Genomic DNA, 23,218 nt, shown 5'->3' with positions numbered 1-23,218 from the left:
CCAGGGGGAGCATGTGGGGGCAGGGGGAGCAGCACAAGCCAGGGGGAGCATGCGGGGGCTGGGGGAGCAGCACGAGCCAGGGGGAGCATGCGGGGGCTGGGGGAGCAGCACAAGCCAGGGGGAGCATGCGGGGGCTGGGGGAGCAGCACAAGCCAGGGGGAGCATGCGGGGGCAGGGGGAGCAGCACAAGCCATGGGGAGCATGCGGGGGCTGGGGGAGCAGCACAAGCCATGGGGAGCATGCGGGGGCAGGGGGAGCAGCACAAGCCATGGGGAGCATGCGGGGGCTGGGGGAGCAGCACAAGCTAGGGGGAGCATGCGGGGGCTGGGGGAGCAGCACAAGCCATGGGGAGCATGCGGGGGCTGGGGGAGCAGCACAGGCCAGGGGGAGCATGCGGGGACAGGGGGAGCAGCACAAGCCATGGGGAGCATGCGGGGGCTGGGGGAGCAGCAAAAGCCAGGGCGAGCATGCGGGGGCTGGGGGAGCAGCACAAGCCATGGGGAGCATGTGGGGGCTGGGGGAGCAGCACAAGCCATGGGGAGCATGCGGGGGCTGGGGGAGCAGCACAAGCCAGGGGGAGCATGCGGGGGCTGGGGGAGCAGCACAAGCCAGGGGGAGCATGCGGGGGCTGGGGGAGCAGCACAAGCCATGGGGAGCATGCGGGGGCTGGGGGAGCAGCACAAGCCATGGGGAGCATGCGGGGGCTGGGGGAGCAGCACAAGCCAGGGGGAGCATGCGGGGGCTGGGGGAGCAGCACAAGCCAGGGGGAGCATGCGGGGGCTGGGGGAGCAGCACAAGCCAGGGGGAGCATGCGGGGGCTGGGGGAGCAGCACAAGCCATGGGGAGCATGGGGGGGCTGGGGGAGCAGCACAAGCCAGGGGGAGCATGCGGGGGCTGAGGTTGCAGTGCAAACCAGAGGGAGCATGCGAGGGATATCCTAGACTTCCGTGCACAGGTGCATCCGTGCCGTAAAGGAGGCTCTTTATGCCCGGGCGACACAATACATCAACCCGAATGTGGACCGAGTCCACCTGGTTGCCTGGGCAGTGAGACTCACCGGCATTGTTGGGTCCAGGGGGTGATCAACAGGACACACCGCCACATGAGGAGGTGCCCTTCGTAATCTGGAACGGATTCTACTCCTTCAACATGCAGCTGATGTGTGACCATCGGCTTCACATTGTGCATATCTGTTGCTATTATCCAGGCAGCGTGTACGATGCCTTCATAAGGCATACTCAATGGTACCGACACCTTTGATGCGCTTCACGGGTGAGGGGTTGACTCCTGGGCGACAGGGGTATCCGCTGTGGTTGTTATTGATGATGTCTATCTGGAGGCCACAGACCAATGCAGAAACCTTCCACAACGACGCCCATGCAGCAAACAGGATTGTCATAGAGCGGTGCATCAGCGTCCTGAAGATGCAGTTAAGGTGCCTGGACTGCTATGGAGCGGCCCTCCAATACCCTAAGAGGGTCTCCCAAACCGTGATGGCCTGCTGCATCCTCCTCAACATGGTGCAGCAAAGAGGGACATGCTGGAGGGGGAGGATGGACTCCAGGCCTCACTCGAAGAAGAGGATGTGGAGGAGGACCAGAACATGGGGCCAGGGCAGCCACAGGAGGCCACACAATATTGTGCCAGGGCCACCACGCACCGACAATCTAATCAACTCCAGGTATATTGACTAGGCAGCCTGGCCACGGACAGGTGATGAGCTCTGGTGGTCCACATCGTTTTATAAAGTCTGAATCCTGCCCTCGGTAGCATATTCCACTGGCCGTCTGGGTGAACCCTTCATGTATGTTGGCCATTCCATCCCACGGTCCCATCCAACTCCTGGGGTGGTGGGGATGGGGACAGGGTTCACGGTGGGGGTGGCGGGTTTGGTTATTGGGCGGTGATGGGTTACTTATTGGGTAGGCCCTATCACATAGCTCCCCACACATCTGACCGCATCCCCTGCTGCCTACGAGGGCATCCCCTTTGGGTAACCTCCGACTGCCCTGGGCCCATGCCCATCCTCAACACCCATGCCCCACATCACCAACCTATGCCCACCACCCCCTGCCCCACCTGCCACACCCTCTGTTCCTGGCCCAGCCCATCCCTCACACCCTTGAGACAGAGGACCGAGGCAGTTTAGAACGTTGGTGAACAGGTGTTTATTGTGATATATACAAGTATAGTTCACTAGCCCCTATGCTTAGCTTGAGCTAACTTAACTGGTGTCTACCTTTTTAATCTTGCATGCCCTAATGCTCCTTCTGGGTGGCTCCCCCCAGGTGGTGCATCAGAAGTGAGGCAGTCTGCTGCGATCCTTGCCCTTTGATCTGGGTCCCCTTAGGCATCATCCTTATATGGGTGTAAGAGATGGCATAGTGCCACCTTTTTCTGCCTGCTGCCCATCAGATGCACCAGGCTGGGGGGAGTGGGGTCCGAGGCCCATGTCCATCTTGAACACCCATGCCCCACATCACCAACCTTCTCTTGCGGGAGTAACTGGCACGGACCTCATCATCTCCTCCTCCCTCAGGGTGTCCGACAACCCCCAAGTCTGTGCCGTCCCCGGACATGTGCTCCGGGGTTTTGCGGGTTGTGGTAGGTGCGTGGGTCACCAACAGGTCCTACCTTGTCAGCAGGCGAGTTGTGAGGTTGGGGCTGGGGGTGTGGGACTTCAGATGGACCCATCTTATCGGCAGGTGATCCTGCACGACAAAAGATAAGACGCATGGTTAGATCATGGGTAGGCGTGGGGTGGATGGGTGCCACTCGTGCCATAGGGACATTGCAATTCATTGGAGGCTCACATGGATCCCCGATGCTGGCCTCTGCCTCCAACCCCATCGATTAGGTCCATCACCCTCTGCTCTGCAACGGTGAAGGGCCGCAGGTCCGGTGGGTCTCCTCAGATCTTCTTGCGGTCCCTGCGGTTGTGGATTGCCTTCTTCTGGGCGACAGATAATGCACAGTGTGAGACACTTGGACATGAGCGGCCTGCCGGTCGGTGATGTTTGATCACCCTCTAGGGGGAGTGGGGCGGCTACAGGTGTGTGGGACAGGAGTTGGTGCCATGGGGATGGTGGTTATGATGACTCACCCTGCCTTGCCTGGGGGCCTGCCCATCGTCAGCCAGCACTGCCTGCCGGTCATCCAGTGCAAAATGTTGGATTAGCAGATGGACAATTTAGAGACAGTGAGGAATCAAGAGAGGTGCTGGTTAGGTGGAGCTGGGTGCCATCAACCTACATTTGGAAACTGAAGCTATGTTTTTGGATGATGTCGCCAAGAGGTCGCTTCATCAGTAATGGAAGAAGGAAAATGGGAGGTTCGCCAGGAGAGCATTGAAATATTTGAGGAGAATAAAGGCATGGCGGCGTGTTTCAGCAACAGTTGAGTTGAAGCAGGCATGGAGATGGGTGATACTAAGGAGGTGGAAGTAACCTGTTTGGTATTGTGGGGTGAGAAGCTCATCTTGTGGTGAAGGCTGCGAATAGTTGGTTTACTCAGAAAATGGCTCAGGTGGGAGATGATGTGGGGAACTGAGCTTATGGCATGGACTGAAGGATTATTCTTTATGTAATTAAATTGCAGAAAATTTCTAGTCATGCAAAACTGGATATCAGACAAGTACAAACTTGGTATCTGTTCTGAGGAATTTTTAAATGTTTTGTATTTACCTACCTCCCTTGTTAATTGTCCTTGCAGTGAACATTATATTGGGAAAATGAATTGATGGCCTGCTCATTTGACAGGCACTGTTGTATTCTCTATTCTGCTTTATCTGGATGGCTCGGATGCATAGTGTTGAATAAAGAACACAAATGTTTGTTAACAAACAAAACCATATATTTATTTGCACTACTAAGATTCATTCACATTCCTAAAGTAGAAGGTTATTGTATAAAACTATGCTATCCCGAACTTAAAGAACACTCAAATATACAACTGCTTTCTATGCCTGACACGCTTCCAATTCTCTCCTAACTCTTAACTCCTAATCATCTAATTATTTTCTAATCTAATCCCAGAAACCCCTAGTCACATGCTATATATATGACTGTTCTGTGGTTCCCTCTAGTGGTAAGAATCATTATCATTAAATTGTTAATTCTATATCCCAGTCAATATACATATCATTACATCCCCCTTTTATCAAAGATGTTTGGTGATTTCTACAAACATATGTAGAGTAAGAAGCATTGTATATTCTTTACATGTAATTGCGTACTGAAATTGTATAGTAGTTAACAATTGAAAAAACTTTTTACCGTCAAAAATTGGGTCTGTACTCCATCTTCACGCTGGTAGTGTGTTGAAGTACAAGTCATCAGCTCAAATCGATCAGGTGTTCGACTGGTTGAACCACTTTTGTTGTCTGACCTGGCCTTTTTCTGTGCTTGTGGTGTTGAGTTTGTGCATCCTTTTCCTCAAAAACTGGTTTGCCTTTTGGTCTTTGAGCAAATACGAACTCATTAATTTCGTTGACATTACTTTTTTGTATGAACAATGCCCTGTTCTTCCTGGCATTGGTGCCATTATGCATGAATTGTGTATTGTTTACACACACATTTGTTTGTTCTACCTCAACCTGTAGCTGTGTTTGACACACTGCGCTGCAGTCCCTTGCTCGGTTGAGCATACCGTATGGTCTGTCAAGTGTGGCTGTAAGTTTCAACACTTTCTTGTCATTGTATTGAACTGTGCTGTTCAGTTGTCCTTCAGTTTCAGAGTTGTAACATTGTGTACAGTCTGTTGTTCCGTAGTTGCATTTTGTGCGTTCAAGATCTGTCCTTCTGGATCGTTTGATTCATTTTCAAACTTTTTAGTCTCGGTGTCCTTTGTAATATCTGATGTTTCAGTGCACTTTATGATCTCAGCTTCCTGTGTATGGTCTGATGCATTGTTGTGCTTTGTGACATCAGTCCTTTCTGGATGATCTGATTTAACTTTGATCTCTTGGTGCTCCTCTACTAGAGTCAACTTCTCCAAGAAGTGATTTTCTTGTAGGTTGTTCACAATTGATGTGCTCTCATTTGATTCATTCATTGTTGCACTCTGATTTTTATGTTTTATTGTACAGTCCAGCTGGGATCTGTCAGCCTCACTTTTGTCCTGCACATCTTGTATGCTACTTATGATCACTTTGTCACTATTCGCTAATACAGTGGATAGATATTCATAGTCTTGTTGTTGATCAAATAAACTAGATAGACCTTCTTCTTTCATTGCTCTCTCTCTGGTGTCCTTCATTGCTTCATTCTGGGGTCTTTCAGTGCTCTCTCTCTGGAATCTTTCATTGCTCTCTCTGGAGTCTTCCATTGCTTTCTCTCTGGAGTCTTTCTCTTTTGGTTGTTCATTTATCAGATTACTGCTATCCGATGTAGCAACGGTATGCTATTTCATCAATGTATTGGATTCATCTACCATTAGTAGAGTGGTATTTAAATTTTCAATCTTGTTACTAACAGAATGATCATCGAACCCGAATATCTGGACAGCACGGTAGTATTGTGGTTAGCACAATTGCTTCAAAGCTCCAGGGTCCCAGGTTCAGTGGCGTGCAGAAGGGGGGGGGGGGGGGGGGGGGGGGGCGACGGTGCATTGGCCCCGGGCATCCATTGGATGGGGGCATCCAATCAGAGAAGGAAAACATTTTTTTTTTTAAATTTAGATTACCCAATTATTTTTTTCATTTAAGGGGCAATTTAGCGTGGCCAATCCACCTACTCTGCACATTTTTTGGGTTGTGGGGGCGAAACCAACGCAGACACGGGGAGAATGTGCAAGCTCCACACGGACATTGACCCAGAGCCGGGATCGAACCTGGGGCCTCAGTTCCGTGAGGCGGTTGTGCTAACCACTAGGCCACCATGCTGCCCCAGAGAAGGAAATAAGATAGTAATTTTAAAATTTCAGCGGTGATAAATCAATTTTTGGAGGCTCACCACACTGCAGAGGCAGTTGTTAGCCCTTTATTCCTTTAACATGGTGTACCCTTTCTGTCTAGAGAAAATGGTGCTTCTCCCCATCCCCCCACATGCATGCGCATGATGTAAGTGGTGCAACCATCAAAAGCAACAAGCAGACGTGGCTGTTCGTTCCTGCGTTTCCTCGAGTCATAACTCGTCTTTTCTTCAGCTTTTTGTGCATCTAGATTAGTTCTTTTACCTACTCAGGTCAGTGAATAGCTCTAGAACAGGTGCAACTACGTTTTTTATATGTTTTTTGGTGGTATTTAATGAAATATTTACGTGGGATGTAGTAAGAGTGAAGCCTGGCTGATCAGAGGAATGCTATAGCATTTAATCTCGGAATAGGAGCCATTTATTCCTTAACATGCTAATATTCGAATACAGATACCACTAATTTGCAAGTCTATGATATAAATTGCACAAAATTATCAGTGGAGAATCAGTGTGAAATAATTTGATACGAAGGAACAAAGAAATGAAATATGGTTTATCCGTCTGCAACTGACCGATTGTTTACCATTTTCTTCCCATTTTCTCATGCGTCTTACGGTTTTTGAGATAGAAAATGAAATGTTACGAGTATTTCGTGTACAACCGAGTGGAGCACAGAACAGGAAAAAAAAGAGGGCCAGAGTCGAAGAAGAGCCCCATCAAAGAGGGGCATTAGATGCATGGATAAAAAGAAGTAAAGAAGAAGTAGGAGAACCTGGAGAAGTAAAAGATGATGTGGGTGCAGAGAAGGATTTTTCTGATACGGATTCAGCTCGGTCAGAACATAATACTCTCTCTCCTCAGTCTCATTGTCAGGATGATGATCCATGTGAAGAAAATAAAGAAGATTTTAGCATATTTTTGCAAAGAAGTGATTTTGGCTGTTTGAAGAAACCGATTCCAGATCATTTGAAGATGACAATATTACAACATGGCCCTGAAAGATATCAGAATAAAAGTGGTCCATTTGCTGAGAAGGAGGGGAGATCATTTTCCAAACAGTGATTTGATAAAGTTTCCACAAACGGAGAAATTGTGGAGAGAAAATGGTTGTTATACTCTCCATATAGGAAAGCATGCTACTGTTTTGTTTGCTTTTAGTTTTCAAAGGAGCATTTGTCGTCTGTGTCAAACTTTGGAAAGGAAGATGGTTTCTCCACTTGGAGAAAATTAAATCCAACAATACCTGACCATGAGAAAAGCCCTTCTCATAGAGCTCACATTGGGGAATACCTGAACCTCGTAGTTCGACTCCATCATTCAACTACGAAAGATGCTGAACTTCAACAGCAAATGTCTGCTGAAAAGAAAAGATGGAAAGCTATAACTGAACAGATTGTCGAAGTTATATCCTTTCTGGCAAAACAGAATCTGGCCTATCGTGGACATTGAGGAGAAGGAATATCTGGGTTATCAGAGCCAGGGGAGACAGTCAGTGAAAATACAGGAAACTTTCTAGCAACAATCAGACTTTTGGCCAAATATGATGACATCTTAGGAAAACACTTGCAGGGAGGGAAAGAGAAACCAAAAAGTGTCACCTACTTGTCCAACAGAATTCAAAACGAAATAATCAATCTTCTTGGTGAAACTGTCAAGAAAAATATAATTTCCGAAATTAAGGACGCAAAATATTTTAGCATAATGCTGGATTCAACTCCAGATATTGCCCATGAAGATCAGGTTTCTGAAATTCTGCGTTACGTTCATATTGATGAAAACAGAAAAGTAGAAATAAAGGAGACATTTCTGGGATTTTTTCAAGTCAATAAGAAAGATGCAGTCAGCCTGGTAAATAAAATTCAGGAAAAATTGGAAGAAGACAAAATTTCCATGAATGACTGTCGTGGTCAAGCATATGATAACGCAGCAGTTATGGCTGGAGTGAGAGGAGGTGTTCAACAAAAAATTAACCCAAAAGCTGTGTTTGTGAACTGCGAGAACCACAGCCTCAATTTGGCCTGTGTCCATGCAAGTGAGGTGCAACCTGTTGTTGTTACATTTTTTGGCATTCTAGAAAAACTCTTTACTTTTTTTTCTTCATCTACTTCTCGTTGGGAAGTGTTAAAATCATTTGTCACTCGGACTGTGAAAAGACAGTGTGACACAAGATGGAGTTCCAGCCATGATGCTGTGCAAGTAATCCACGAAGAGTGTGACAACACCTGCTGGAAGGAGAATTTTCAAGGGAAACTAAATCTGATGCAGGATTGCTACTGAACTCTATTCAACAGTTCCCGTTTATAGCTTTATTAAATTTTTGGTACTCAGTTTTATCATCAGTGGAGAAAGCCTCAAAATGTTTGCAAGATCCGAAAATGGGGTTCCATGAAGCTTCTTGTGATCTGAGAGGACTTATTCATATCTTGAATTTGAAGAATGACGAAATTATCCACAATGCAATAGATTTAGCCAATGAATATTGTGAAAATTGGGGAATACCAATTGCACGAACAAGGAGAAGAAGAATAATGCCTGGAGAGTCAGCAAGAGATAGTGGACTGACGGCACAAGAAATGAATAGAGTAATGGTAGAGATTGTGAACAGATTAAAAACTGAAATTGAAGACCGCAGTGTCCGTCTTCAAAGACTCAGTGACCGATTTTCTTTTCTTCTGAACTTGAATTCAGTAGTGATTGAAGATGAACAAGAAAGAGAGAAATTAAAAAAGGAATGTTCAGACTTTGCAAATTATTATGACAATGATGTGGTTGCAATTCAGTTATATGACAAAATTATTGATTTTGTGATGCTCCTTCGAGCTGGAGGGAATAGAGTTCCCCCTGATCCTAAAGATGCTCTGGAGTCTTTACTGCAGTATGGGAGGGATGTCTTCCTGACGCTGTGTGTTTCATACAGATTACTGCTTACAATCGCATTTTCAGTCGCAAGCTGTGAAAGGTCATTTTCAAAACTGAAATTAATAAAAACATATCTGAGGTCTTCTATGTCACAGGAGCGACTGACCAACCTGGCTTTAATAAGCATTGAAAAAGAATTTCTCACAGCTGATGTAAAAAGTGAAGTAGTTCAGGTGTTTAGTGACAGGAGGTATCATTTGGGGAAAAGAACTTAATAAATTTGATTGATTTATATTAAAATCGAATAAAGCGTTTATTTCATGTTTCATCTGTGTTTATATATTCAAAAGGGGTACACAGGGGTATCCCCGAAAGGGATAGAGCGGGGGGGGGGGGGGGGGGGGGCACTCGGGGGGCGAGAGACCAGGGAGGGGAAATGCAGGGACGAAGGGACAAAAGAGGCCAGAAAGGGAATAGGGCCACAAAGTGCCACAGACAAGGGCTCGAAACAGGGAACTGCTGCAAGCACCCACCCAGTACGGTCTGTGGGTGAAGGGGCCCCCCGGAGTGCAGGGGACTACCCGCGTGGCGGACACACAGTGGACGGCCATGGCGGGTGTCCCCGGGACAAGGGGGAACCCCGGAGCGCAGGGACCCGACCGCATGGGGAGAGCAGTGATAGTGGACATCCTGGACGGCCCCCTAACAAAGGGAAACCCCAGAGGGCAGGGGCGCGTCCACCGGACAAATATGGTTAACCCCACAGGAGCAAGGGGGCAGAAGCCCCCCACCAGAATAGTCACCTGGAACGTAAGGGGACTTAACGGCCCAGTGAAGAGATCTAGAGTCCTCACCCACCTTAGAAACATGAGGGCCGACATAGTCTTCCTCCAAGAGACGCACTTGAGGGAGCAGGACCAACTGCGGGTAAGAAAGGGCTGGGTGGGACAAACCTATCATTCCTGTTATGGGGCAAGGGCCAGGGGGGTGGCGATCCTGATTGGCAAGAGGACAATGTTTAGGGCGACAAAGACGGTTACGGACCCAGGGGGACGGTATGTCATGGTCAGCGGGGCCCTGGATGGGGCGCCGGTAGTTCTAGTTAACGTGTATGCGCCCAACTGGGACGACACGAGCTTCATCCAAAAGACCATGGCAGAAATCCCGGACATAGCGACGCACCGACTAATCATGGGGGGGACTTCAACTGTGTACAGGACCCAACGACGGACAGATCAAACCCCAGAACGGGGAAAACCTCAAACATGGCAAGGGAACTCAGTCACTATATGGAGCAGATGGGAGCAGTAGACCCCTGGAGATTCGCCCACCCGGGGGAGAAAGAATTCTCTTTCTTCTCCCCAGTACACAACGCGTACACCAGAATTGACTTCTTTGTGGTGGGGAAAACGGTGCTTCCAGAGATAGACAAGGTGGAATACTCCGCAATTGTGATATCAGACCATGCTCCACACTACATGGATGTGCGGCTAGAGACGGGAAGGGCCCAGCGCCCCAAATGGAGGTTGGACGGTGCCTTACTAGCTGACAAGGCCTTCAGCGAAAGGATAGCGCAGGCCATAGCGGAGTACACTGAGATCAACCAAAACGGGGAGGTCTCACCCTCCACGTTCTGGGAAGCGCTTAAGGCCGTACTAAGAGGGGAAATCATAGCCTACAAAGCGCAAAGAGATAGGGAGGAAAGGGTGGCTAGGCAGAAGCTGGTCGACTCCATACTGGAGGTAGACCATAAATACTCCGAGGCCCCGACCGTAGAACTCCTGGCGGAGAGGAAAGAATTACAAAGGAACTTTGACCTGCTCTCCACCAGGAAAGCAGTACACCAACTCCGCCAGGCACGCGGGGCCCTATACGAACACGGAGCCAAAGCCAGCCGCCTGTTGGCCCACCAGCTGAGAAAGCAGGCAGCCAGCAGAGAAATTGCGCAAATCAGAGATACCAGAGGCACGTTGGAAACAGAACCAGAGAGGATTAACAAAACCTTCAAGGCCTTCTACCAAGAGCTGTACACCTCAGAGCCCCCAACGGGGAAGGCTGGGATGAACCGGTTTCTTGACGGACTGGACATACCAGTTGTGGGAGAGGGCAGAAAACGGGATCTGGAAGCACCACTAGCACTGGGAGAGATCATGGAGAGCATTAGCTCCATGCAGGCGGGGAAGGCGCCGGGACCGGACGGATTCCCAGCGGACTTCTACAAAAAATTTGCGACAGCGCTGGCCCCGCACCTGCGGGAGATGTTCACAGACTCGCTAGCTAGGGGCACGTTGCCACCCACGTTAGCACAGGCCTCAATCTCGCTGATACCTAAGAAAGACAAAGACCCAACGGAATGTGGGTCATACAGACCCATATCTCTGCTGAATGCAGACGCCAAAATACTGGCCAAAATCCTAGCCAAGAGGCTAGAAGACTGTGTACCTGAGGTGGTCACACAGGACCAGACGGGCTTTGTCAAAGGTAGACAGCTTACCGCGAACATCAGGCGCCTGCTGAACGTGATAATGACCCCCTCCGGGGAGAGAACACAAGAGGTGATCGTCTCCCTGGACGCAGAAAAGGCCTTCGACAGAGTCGAGTGGAAATACCTCATAGAGGTACTGGAGCGGTTCGGGCTTGGAACAGGGTTCACCGCTTGGGTAAAGCTCCTGTACAACGCTCCCATGGCGAGTGTACAGACCAACAATACCAACTCCCAATACTTCCAGCTGCACAGGGGCACCAGACAAGGATGCCCACTGTCCCCGCTGCTGTTCGCACTAGCAATTGAACCGCTAGCAATCGCGCTCAGGGCAGCAAAAAATTGGAGGGGGATCCGAAGGGGAGGTAGAGAGCACAGAGTCTCACTCTATGCGGATGATCTGCTCCTCTATATCTCGGACCCACAAAACAGCATGGACGGAATCATCGCGCTCCTGAAAGAGTTTGGAGCCTTCTCGGGCTACAAACTCAACATGAGCAAAAGTGTGATCTTCCCAGTACACCCGCAAGGGGGGGGGGGGGGGGGGGGGGGGGGGGCAGCACTAAAGGGGCTGCCGTTCAATCAAGCCCGACATAAATTCCGCTACCTGGGGATCCAAATAGCCCATGACTGGAAAGGGATCCACAAATGGAACCTCACCAGCCTGACGGAGGAAGTTAAAAAGGACCTGCAAAGATGGAACACACTCCCGCTCTCCCTCGCGGGGAGAGTTCAGACGATCAAAATGAACGTACTGCCCAGGTTCCTCTTCCTGTTTAGATCCATTCCGATCTACATCCCCAAGGCCTTTTTCAAAGCGCTGGACAAACTCATCATGGCGTTCGTATGGGGGGGGTAAAAATGCTAGGATCCCAAAGAAGGTCTTACAAAAAACAAAAACCAGGGGAGGGTTAGCCCTCCCGAATCTACAATTCTACCACTGGGCAGCAACAGCCGAGCGAGTAAGGGGATGGATCCAGGAGCCAGAAGCCGAGTGGGTGCGTGCGGAGGAGGCCTCCTGCATGGGAACCTCCCTCCGGGCCCTCGCCACGGCAGCACTCCCATCCCCACCCAAAAAACACTCCAGCAGCCCAGTGGTGACAGCCACCCTCCAATCCTGGAACCAACTGCGGCAGCAACTTGGCCTGACCAAAATGTCGAACAGGGCTCCCATCTGCAACAACCATAGGTTCACACCAGCACTGACTGACGCCACCTTCAAAAGGTGGAGGCAGGACGGGGGGACACTGACAGTCAGGGACCTATACACGGACGACAGGATCGCAACACTGGACGAACTGACAGAGAAATTTCAGCTAGCTGGGGGGAACGAGCTACGGTACCTGCAGCTCAAAAACTTCCTACGAAAGGAGACAAGGACGTACCCACAACCGCCACGACAGACACTACTGGAAGACCTACTGGACGCAAGTATCCTAGAGAAAGGGAACTGTAGTGACATGTATGACCGACTGGTAGATAGGGACGACACCGTACTGGACGCAACAAGAAGGAAATGGGAGGACGACCTGGGGATGGAGATAGGGTGGGGACTCTGGAGCGAAGCACTGCATAGGGTCAACTCCACCTCCACGTGCGCAAGGCTCAGCCTGACGCAACTAAAAGTGCTACATAGAGCCCACTTAACAAGAACCCGTATGAGTAGGTTCTTCCCGGAGGTGGAAGACAGATGTGAACGGTGCCAAAGAGGCCCGGCCAACCACGCCCACATGTTCTGGTCTTGCCCCAGACTCGTGGAGTACTGGACAGCCTTCTTCGAGGTTATGTCCAAAGTGGTGGGAGTGAGGGTGGAGCCATGCCCGATAGTGGCGGTCTTCGGGGTTTCAGAACAGCCAGATCTATTCCTGGGGAGGAGGGCGGACGCCCTTGCCTTTGCCTCCCTGATCGCCCGCCGTAGAATCCTGTTTGGCTGGCGGTCAGCAGCACCGCCCAGAGCTGCGGACTGGCTGTCCGACCTCTCGGAATCTCTCCAAATGGAGAAAATCAAATTTGCCATCCGAGGGTCGGACGACGGCTTCCACAGAACGTGGGAGCCATTCATGCAACTGTTCCGGGACCTATTTGTGGCCAATGTACAAGAGGAAGAATAGTCGGGGGAAGGTAGCGGGAGGGGGGGGGGGGGGGGGCTGCAGGTTCGGTACGGGGGTTCGATGGCTAGCTAAGGCCCAAAACCAAACTAAATAAACATGTTGAGGGGGGGGGGGGGGGGGGGTGGGGGGCGGGCGCAGTTACTACTACGAAGATGCTTACCTGTAAATATGTATGTTAATTTTTGCGTGTTTGTTTGTTTTTTTTTCTCTCCTAACAATTTGTAATTTGTTCAATATAAAATATGAAAACTGAATAAAAACATTTATAAAAAAAAATATATTCAAAATGTTTTCCTTTCTCATAATATTTCTCAGTATATTAGGCCTTATACTTGAGTCTTTGGGGCATACAACCAAGATTTGCCCCGGGCATCACCAGACCTCTGCACGCCACTGCCCAGGCCCAGGTTCGATTCCCGGCTTGCGTCACTGTCTGTGCAGAGTCTGCACTTTCTCCCTGTGTGTGCGTGGGTTTCCTCCAGGTGCTCTGGTTTCCTCCTACAGTCCAAAGGTGTGCAGATTAGGTGGATTGGCCATGCTAAATTCTCTTTAGTGTCCAAAATTGCCCTTGGTGTTGGGTGGGATACTGGGTTATGGGGATAGGGTGGAGGTGTGGGCTTGGGTAGGGTGCTCTTTCCAAGAGCTGGTGCAGACTCGATGGGCCGAATGGCCTCCTTCTGCACTGTAAATTCTATGACATCTCTGTCATATCTGAGTAGTATTCTTCAATGTAGGATTTATCTTCTTTAGTTTTAGATTTGTTAACATTTTCGTCTTGTTGCATGCTGCAAACATTTTGTTCCATGGTGCTGAAAAAGTCTTCTTCAGCTGTTTGTTCCAATTCAGGCAATGTTCTGCCTTGCGAGGTAAAAAAAACCCTGTTTTTCGCCTTTAAAACTTGTTTTTTTATTTCCGGGCAGTTTTTCTTTAAGTGGGCATGTCCACAACGTTCTGACGTCATCACGTCCGTGACGTCCTGCTCAAACATGCATTGCGCATGAGCAAATCGATCCCCGTCTGGAATGCGGTCTTTTTTCAAGTGCGCACTCTTCTGCGCATGCGCAAAACGGTATTCTCCCGGATCGCGTCGTTTTTCAATGTGCGCATTTATAGCACATGTGCACAACATTCAGAATCCAAATCGCGCGTTTTTTCTTTTAAGTGCGCATGTCTGAAATGTCTGACTTCTGAAGCGCATGTTTTTTTCGGGTGCGCTTGCGCAGATTGGTCTTCTTTTTCAGCGCGATGAATTTTTAATGCGCCATAGCTTGAACTGAGGCAAAAATGTTTTACTTTGATACAACATTTCAGCACTTCTAGTTTTAGATTATTTACTCACACTGCACATTTTGATTGAATCTCCCAGCCTTATTTTTTGTTTCTTTTGTAGTCTTTTACACAGGTTTTCATTTCTTTCACAATAATGATCAAATTTTTTAATGAACAGTTCAAAGCTATTTTTATCAACTTCATTCTCAAACTGGAATGAGTTATACATTTCCAAAGCCTGTTGTCCAGCCATTAGTAGCAATAAAGCAGCTTTTCATTTATCACTGTCAGTTTCTCGGTTGGAGGATGAGAGGTACAGTTGAATTTCTTGTTTGAATATTTTCCAGTTTACATTTACATTACCCGATATGCTGAATGCCTTTGGAAACTGCAGACCTTCCATGACTCTTCAGTTGGGTATTTCTTTCTGTGATGTTTCTGGTTGTTGCTGGAGTCTTATTGTTGCTACTGGAGCCTGGTTGAGATTTTTCTTCACATTTTTTTTGAGTAGAGCCTCTTTCTTTCTCCCTAAACCTGACTAATCTACTGCAGGACCACTGCTGGTACCACGTTGTATTCTCCATTCTGCTTTACCTGGATGGCTCGGATGCATAGTGTTGAATAAAGAACACAAAGCTTTGTTAACAAACAAACCATATATTTATTTACACTACTAACTAAGATTCATTCACATTCTTTAAGTAGAAGGTTATTGTATAAAACTATGCTATCCCTAACTTACAGAATTCTCAAGTATACAACTGCTCTCTATGCCTGACACTCTTCCAGCTCCCTCCTAACTCTTTTAAAAAAAAATTTAGATTACCCAATTATTTTTTCCAATTAAGGGGCAATTTAGCGTGGCCAATACACCTACTCTGCACATTTTTGGGTTGTGGGGGGCGAAACCCACGCAGACACGGGGAGAATGTGCAAACTCCACACGGACAGTGACCCAGAGCCGGGATCGAACCTGGGACCTCAGCGCCGTGAGGCGGTTGTGCTAACCACTAGGCCACCGTGCTGCCCATCCATCCTAACTCTTAACTCCTTATTGAAGTGTTGGCTAGTGTAGACTTGAGAGATGAACAGACACTTCCAACACTGATGAATGTTCAACTCAATTTTATTAACTACTTCTAACTAACTAACACACAATGACTGTGGGTCTAAATGATGCTAACTTAAACTAGAGGCCAAACCAGTTGATTCTCTCAGCACGTGGTGTGAGTCTGTGCTGGGCTGGATGAATTCTTGTTACACTGAGAGGCAACACCCAGAATGAGCGGGAACTGTGGTGCCCTCTGCCTTTATTGTGTGTGTATTCTAACTGGTGATTGGCTGCGGTATTTGTACATGTTGATTGGTGTCCATCAGTGTGTGTCTGCACCATGATATACTGGTGTATATTATGACACTCATCATCCTATAATCCCCAAATTCCCATGTCACCTGATATTTATATGACTGTTCTGAGGTTCCCTTTAGTGGTAAGAATCATTATCATTAACTTGTTAATTCTTTACATCCCATCAATATACATATCATTACAGGCACTGCTGACTCAAGTGCTGGGGTTGCAAATGACCTACTCTCCTTCTCTCTTTGGAGGCAAGGTGACTGACCGGTGATTTGTCTTTATTGAAGCCAATCGCTTCCCTAATCGCCCGCCGGAGAATCCTGCTCGGCTGGCGGTCAGCAGCACCACCTACGCTGCAGACCTGGCGGAATTTCTCCACTTGGAGAAGATCAATGTCACCATCCGAGGGTTGGACGAGGGCTTCCTCAAAGCATGGGGCAGTTTGTCGGCCTGTTCCAAGACCTGTTCGAAGCCAACAGCAAACAGGGAAAAAGCAAGAGACAATAGAAAACAGACACTGATACCCAACTCTAAGGGAGGAAACTCAGAGGAAATGCAGGGGGAAGCTTAGGGATGGGGTGGGAGGAGGCGGGAAGCCCCCCTGAACCAAACAAGGCCTGCAACAGTAAACATAAAGGGATGGGGGGGGGGGGAGGGGAGAATAGGAGCTAGGGGACAGAACACCCTGAACGAAAGAGGGGAATGCCAAGGAGGGTTCAGGGAGGGGGCAGGGAGAAGGAAAGGGGGGGAGGAAACACCAAAAATGATTGTATGTACATAAGCACTGCACGAGCTGTAAATATTGGATGCAAAGTTTGACTGTGTATAATTAAAAATACCAATAAAAATATTTAAAAAAAAGAAATCTGAAGGTTTTCAGCCTCCATGAGTTTATTAATGCAAAATGGTAATATTTGCATTGTAAATTAAGTCCCTTAGATGGAACTAAGAAATGAAGCTTGTCACAAGGGAGATGGAAGACCATGTCAAAAAGAATACTGGGACTACTAATGCTGTGTTTTTATTATTTTATATATATCTCATAACATAAAGATTATTTTCAAGGGACCATTCCAAAATAATTTAGTGTGATGGATCAGAGTGATGTTGGAAGTAGAGCTTAAACCATCCTATGTACAAAATGAATTTATGACATAACTGATTGTGATTGTATTTTTGAAAAACACCTGGGGTGGGATTCTCCGTTGCCCGACGCCGAAATCGCATTTGGTGATTGGGCGGAGAATCCCGTTTGCAACCAATCAGGGCCGGCGCTATTTTTTGGAAGCTCCGCCCCCTCCAAATTGGCGTCATCTAGGAGCGCGCCGCATTCCATTGCAACGGCATCAGCACGTTGCTTTGACGCCGTCCCCCGATGCTCCGCCCCCAATGGGCCAAGTTCACGACTGCGCGAGTCGCGTGTGGTATGAGTTTTCATAAACCCGGCGTGGCGACTGCTGACTGTGTCCAGCGCTGTGACAGTCGGGCGGGAGCTGTGCTGCTGGCGGGGAAGGCTTTGGCGAGGGCTGGGGGGACTGGTGGGGTTTGGTCCGGGAGTGGCGAGGGGAGATCCAGGATGACACTATTTGGCTGGTCGGGTCTGCACGTGGCCAGCATCATGTCGTACGGCGCGACAGCTGCAGGTCGTCGTGTGCACAAGCACGGCCCAGGCAATCATCCGGGCATTTATGTCTGGAATGCAGGGAGTTTCACATGGCGTGATTGCTAAACCCCACCCGGCGGAGAATCAATGCGGGGGCGATGACTAATTTCTCATTGTAAAACTAGACACTCCTCCGGACGTAGCCTCAAAATCGGAGAATCCAGCCCCTGCTTCCTTTGGAATTACAATTTCAGTCCATAGACCATTAACAAAAAAATGCTTTGAAATGTAGCAGATGCTGTAGAAATTTGAAAAAATCTAATGGCACTAATATGGCACGAACACACTGTTTATTGAGATGAATATTATTTGTCAAACAGGTTAGTTTCGTGATATGCAAATCCCAAACCATCCTGCTTTAAAAATAGTTTGTCTCGCAAAGCCTGAGGCTTTCCACGGCACTTTGAGGGTATTTAACTGAACAAGCGGAGTTCCAGTAATTTGCCATTGCATTGAATCAAGGGCTGCACTCGCACTAATCTGTCAAAACGTCCTCAATTCAAAATGGGGAAACAAAAGGCAATAATCAGGAAAATCGAAGATTCGTTCAGAATAAGAAATTTATTGGTCAGACAATGTCTTGCTGAATGTTTAGGAACATTGGTTCTTGTGGTGAGTATTTCACGATGTGATTTATCCATTACAACTGTCAAACACTTTGTGTACATACAGCTGGCAGATCTTTTGCAAGTTATTATTTGATGCTGCTAGTTGCAGAGGAAAGACTATTATGAAAGGAAAATTAGAAAATAACGTGGAAATAATTTCAAATATTGAAATCAATGTTATTGTGGAACATGTTCCGTTTTTCAAACGCCCACAAGAAGTTTTTAGTTTTGAAAATGAATGAAGCAACTGTTTCTTTTTTGTAAGGGAAACCTGACAAATGACCGATTCTTTCTTAAAGTCTGATTATTTAATACTACCATCCCTTTCTTAAGTTTTCCAGATTATTAACAATTTCTTCTTAAGAAAACTGTCTTATAAAATTTGCTCTCAGGTTTTGTACTTTGAAAATGTTTATTAAATTTTGCTAAGATTTGGAGTCGAGGAGAGTTGAATGCTCACAATGGTGTTATATTTCAAATCGAAAGAAGATTTTTTTTTACTATTGAGCCGTGTGTGTGGAAAGGTACAGGGATGGGCGAGCAGGTTTTGAATTGCCTTTATCTTACATTTGTGTATTTACATGACATTCCATTTCAACTGTTTGAGAAAGGAATCAGTAACCAAGGAAATGAGTTGACCTGTTGAAAAGTTTTGAAGTTATTTGTAAATATCACCATGCTGTGACCGCCCCTCAAAGCTTTGCACGTCCTCAGGTTATACTGCACCTCGGTTAATCCAATCTGAAACACATTTCGTTAAAATAAGTCAAAGGCCTGTAAAATATTATCAGACACCTGAATTCTTTAAAACAGCATAAGTTTTCACATATTTTGCAAAAACTTCCAGCTTGTACAAGATCTGGAAGTGCTGTGAATTATAAATGGAATATTGATGGACTTCATGAGGGCACAGGCAGGCTGGTAGAAAGGGCAGGCACAAGGTAGACAATGCAGGGAAGTAGTAAATGGTACACTTGATGTGAGCAGCACGGTAGCATTGTGGATAGCACAATGGCTTCACAGCTCCAGGGTCCCAGGTTCGATTCCGGCTTGTGTCACTGTCTGTGCGGAGTCTGCACATCCTCCCCGTGTGTGCGTGGGTTTCCTCCGGGTGCTCCGGTTTCCTCCCACAGTCCAAAGATGTGCAGGTTAGGTGGATTGGCAATGATAAATTGCCCTTAGTGCCTAGAATTGCCCTTAGTGTTGGGTAGGGTTACTGGGTTATTGGGATAGGGCAGGGGTGGGCAAACTACGGCCCGCGGGCCGCATGCGTCCCTCCAAAGGTCTTTATGCGGCCCACCAAGATCAAGTCATTAAAATAAATTTTTTAAATTATTTTTTAAAATTTTTTTAAAATTAAGGTTAATGGGGGGGGGGGGGGGGGGGGCTGTTGGGCTACTGGTATAGGGTGGATACGTTGACTTGAGTAGGGTGATCATTGCTCGGCACAACATGTGTTTCATGTGAAGTTTCTACTTAAAAATATTAATTAATAAAAATTAATTGCTTTTTTTTCTTTAAAAACCTTTTATTTTGGCTATTTTAAATATTAATTATTTTACTTAATATACTATGCGGCCCTTTAAAATTGTGAATTTTTGAATGTGGCCCTTGCACAAAAAAGTTTGCCCACCCCTGGGATAGGGGGAGGTGTTGACCTTGGGTTATTGGGATAGGGGGAGGCGACGACACAGATAGAACCTTGGGGACCACCAGAAGTGTGAGAGCAGGAAGGAAAGCCATTACAAGTCATATTCTGGCTGCAATCATCAATCATAAATATATAAAAATGGAATCAAGTCAAGGGATGATAGTGGAGAGGTGCTGCGGTCAGCTGTGTCGAAGGCTGCAGAAAGGTCAAGATCAGACCAGGAGAGATATTTGACATTTGTCGCAGTCCAGAGAATATCATTTGCGACTTTGATAAGAGTAGTGCAGCAGGAGTGGAAATCTGATAAAGAAGCATTTCTGAGGCAACAGCACCATGTTCGAGGTCTTTAGGGAGGAATGAAATGTTAAAGATGGAATGGTAGTTTGCAAGGATGATGGGGTCAGGATTGTTGAACACCGAACACCACCCCCGCCCCAACATAGCCTACACTCCCCCACTACATCCCCTTCCCCCATCGCCGACCTATAGGGATGAAGCTTCAGAAGACACGCTCCCGGAGTCAACACCCGCGCCCGCAGCGACGAGTTCAACACCTGTGCCCGCAGCAAAACCAGAGCTCAGGCAATCGCAGCGAATGATCAAGGCGCCGGACAGACTCAATCTCTGAGCCCACTTCACCCCCACTGGACTTCAATTTTTAACAGGGGGTGAATGTGGTGAATGTATTACGGCAACCATTCACCATTGTATTACATTACATTGTATTATGTTGGTGCCCTTGTGGGCTCCGCCTATGGCTCTGCCCCTCGGGGGAGGTATATAGATCTGAAGCCTGTAGGCGGCACTCAGTGCAGAGCAGTCGCAGGCAGGCACAGTTCTCGCTGATTAAAACCACTGTTCACTTCCACTCTCCATCTCGTGTGAATTTATGGTCACGTCATTTGGTTAATTCTTAGTATAATTCAAACTCTTCTCCAGATCCCAAGAGGGACAACCCCAACTGACACACTGCCTACCACTAAAAATAGAAGATACTAAGGCCAAACGCGCCACAAGGGTTCTGACAGCGGAAGAACAGTCGAAGAGGGAAAACCAATTCGGGATAACTGACCAACACCCTCTAAAGGAGAGTTCGACAAACCCCAACCCCCTACAGGATAAAACACAGTCTGCCTGGGCGCGCAGAATAAGGGCAGCCAAGAAAAGGATTTGATCTGACTATGGGGGACCTTCCTCAAACATAGCGAGGACAAAACTAACCTTACCACCCATACCCTCCGCCCCTCACCCCACTCAGGCTCTGCTTATCCTCTCCCCAAGGGGAAAGGGTACAGAAACTGTGCAGAAATCCAGCATCCTTATTAATTTAGGATAATGGATGGTGCAAAACATCATCCCCAAGAATTCACATCCCTGCAAGTAGATTAAATAACACCATTATCAGACAGCATCATGATTAACAGGGAATAAAGACCAGGATAACAACTGAAGAGTGAGGTAGTCATCAGGATAAAAGATCACTCCATTGGCGCACAAAGAAAGTAGACATTGGGGATAAAGCGGATCTATAATGGAGAGCATCCTTCAGGATCTTCTAAGGATTTCAACATGAGCTTCATTACTTCCAGCCTGCTGACCCGACTGCGCTGAGGTAGTCAACAACCTGAGCTCCCACAGTAGGTTGGGGGGAAACAACCCTCAGGCAGTCCTCACCCCTCTTGACAGGAACACGACCACACACAACAGGCCACCCCTACCCCAGGATTCAAATTAATTGTGCTCCATCAAATTTAAGCTGCCCGCCCTCCAGGTAGAGATTCCTGAAACATGGCAGCTTGTTCTCAAAACTCATCTGGGAACCTCTCCATTATCTCACCGGAGACACCAGTCTCAGCAGGGTTCTGAACTAGTTCCCTCTCATCAGCACCCCTCACGATGGACAACAGGCTATGCAGCAGGACCTCACGTGTGTGGGGGTAGGCTTCCACCTAGGACAATGCAGCATGGTGGCACAGTGGTCAGCACTGCTGCCTCACAGTGCCAGGGACCTTCAATTCCCCTGGTGACTGTGTGCAGTTTCTACGTTCTCCCCGTGTCTGCGTGCCTTCGGATGCTCCAGTTTTCTCCCACAGTCCAAAGATGTGCAGGTTTGGTGGAATAGCCATGCAAAATTGGCCTTAGTATCCATGGATGTGCAGGTTAGGTTATGGGGATAGGACAGAGTGGACGAGGGAGTGGGCCTAGGTAGGGTGCTCTTTTAGAGGGTTGGTGCAGACCCAATGGGCCGAATCACCTCCTTGTCCACGACAGGGATTCAATGAATGCTCTCTCTGTTGCAAGAACCAACTTATGTGCTGTCACTCCCTCGTGAAGACTCAACTCCTGAAACTGGGTTTTGACGTCCCACACTGGTAGAGTCAAGCCATTCAGGTGGATTAACTTCATCGCTAGTAGCCATCATTCACTGGTGAACACTGTACTATTGGGGTGGGAATCCTCCCAAAAGTAGCTGCGTCACCAACGACAGGGCTCCACCCCAACAAAGATTAAAGCCTTTCAACTCGGCTCAGTAAAACTGAAACACTGACCAAAGATTATTGGTACATTGCACTAAACATGCAGACCAAGAAAGGATGTGCACAGGATAAAGATAAAGATTGAAAGATGAGCAGCGCTGGAGCTTGTGAAAACTCAGCCACTCCTGCGCTCACATCATGTGGTTTTCCTGATTTCTTTTGAAGGGAAATGTGATCACAGCCGACCAACATCTGAGGAGAAAGAACAATAAAACTATCATTAAAAGGGGACGCAGAGGGGAAATCTGGTAGTCATCAGGTTAGTTGGAAAGGGTCAGGGGAACAAGATGTCGGTCTAATGAAAAGGATGAGCTTGGAAAGGCATGAGCGGAATTAAGAGACAAACTAGAAAAAGTTGCAAGTTCAGGGCTAGGGACGTGGGGATGTTCAGATAGGTAGGCTAATGGAAGGGAGGTACATGACAGCATAAACTGATGCAATGTTCTCAGACATAAGTGCATGATAGAGGAGACAGAGGAGAGGGGTTTAGGGAGATGGTTCATAGCAGAGGAATGGTGCCATTATCTTTGTATTTCACGATGATCCTGAAATAGTGAGCAGTTTTAGCAAATGTGAGTAGATACCAATAGTGCTTATTTTAGTCCAGCCAGATCTGATGGTGGATGGTTAAACCAGCTGTCCGCCATATCCATACATATCTGTGTCCCTTGGACTTAAAGGCATGGTAATGAGAGCTGTCCTGGGGTGGGTGGGGGGTATGGGCAGAATGAAGGAGAGAAATAGTTTCATTAAGGTCTAGGACAGA

At 47.7% G+C, this 23,218-nt stretch overlaps 1 protein-coding gene across 3 annotated transcripts in view; it reads left to right on the top strand.

The window, feature by feature from the left end:
* The first annotated feature begins 14,721 nt into the window (after positions 1 to 14,721).
* LOC119962712 (aquaporin-3-like) overlaps positions 14,722 to 23,218 on the top strand; it is a 38,204-nt gene continuing 29,707 nt past the window's right edge. Inside the window, exon 1 of one of the 3 annotated variants that reach the window (XM_038790682.1) lies at positions 14,722 to 14,946. Coding sequence is in view for 1 of the 3 variants with exons in the window: in XM_038790680.1 (XP_038646608.1) it covers positions 18,161 to 18,268 (108 nt within the window). In the remaining 2 variants the exon portion in view is untranslated. Of the gene's footprint in view, positions 14,947 to 18,054; positions 18,269 to 23,218 lie in introns of those variants that run through there. The other 2 variants (XM_038790680.1, XM_038790681.1) reach the window with 2 other exon arrangements.

This window comes from Scyliorhinus canicula, chromosome 3, assembly GCF_902713615.1.
Source record: "Scyliorhinus canicula chromosome 3, sScyCan1.1, whole genome shotgun sequence".
Classification (NCBI taxonomy): domain Eukaryota; kingdom Metazoa; phylum Chordata; class Chondrichthyes; order Carcharhiniformes; family Scyliorhinidae; genus Scyliorhinus; species Scyliorhinus canicula.
Note: the sequence above shows the minus strand (reverse complement) of the source record. Positions and strands in the feature narration are given on the sequence as shown.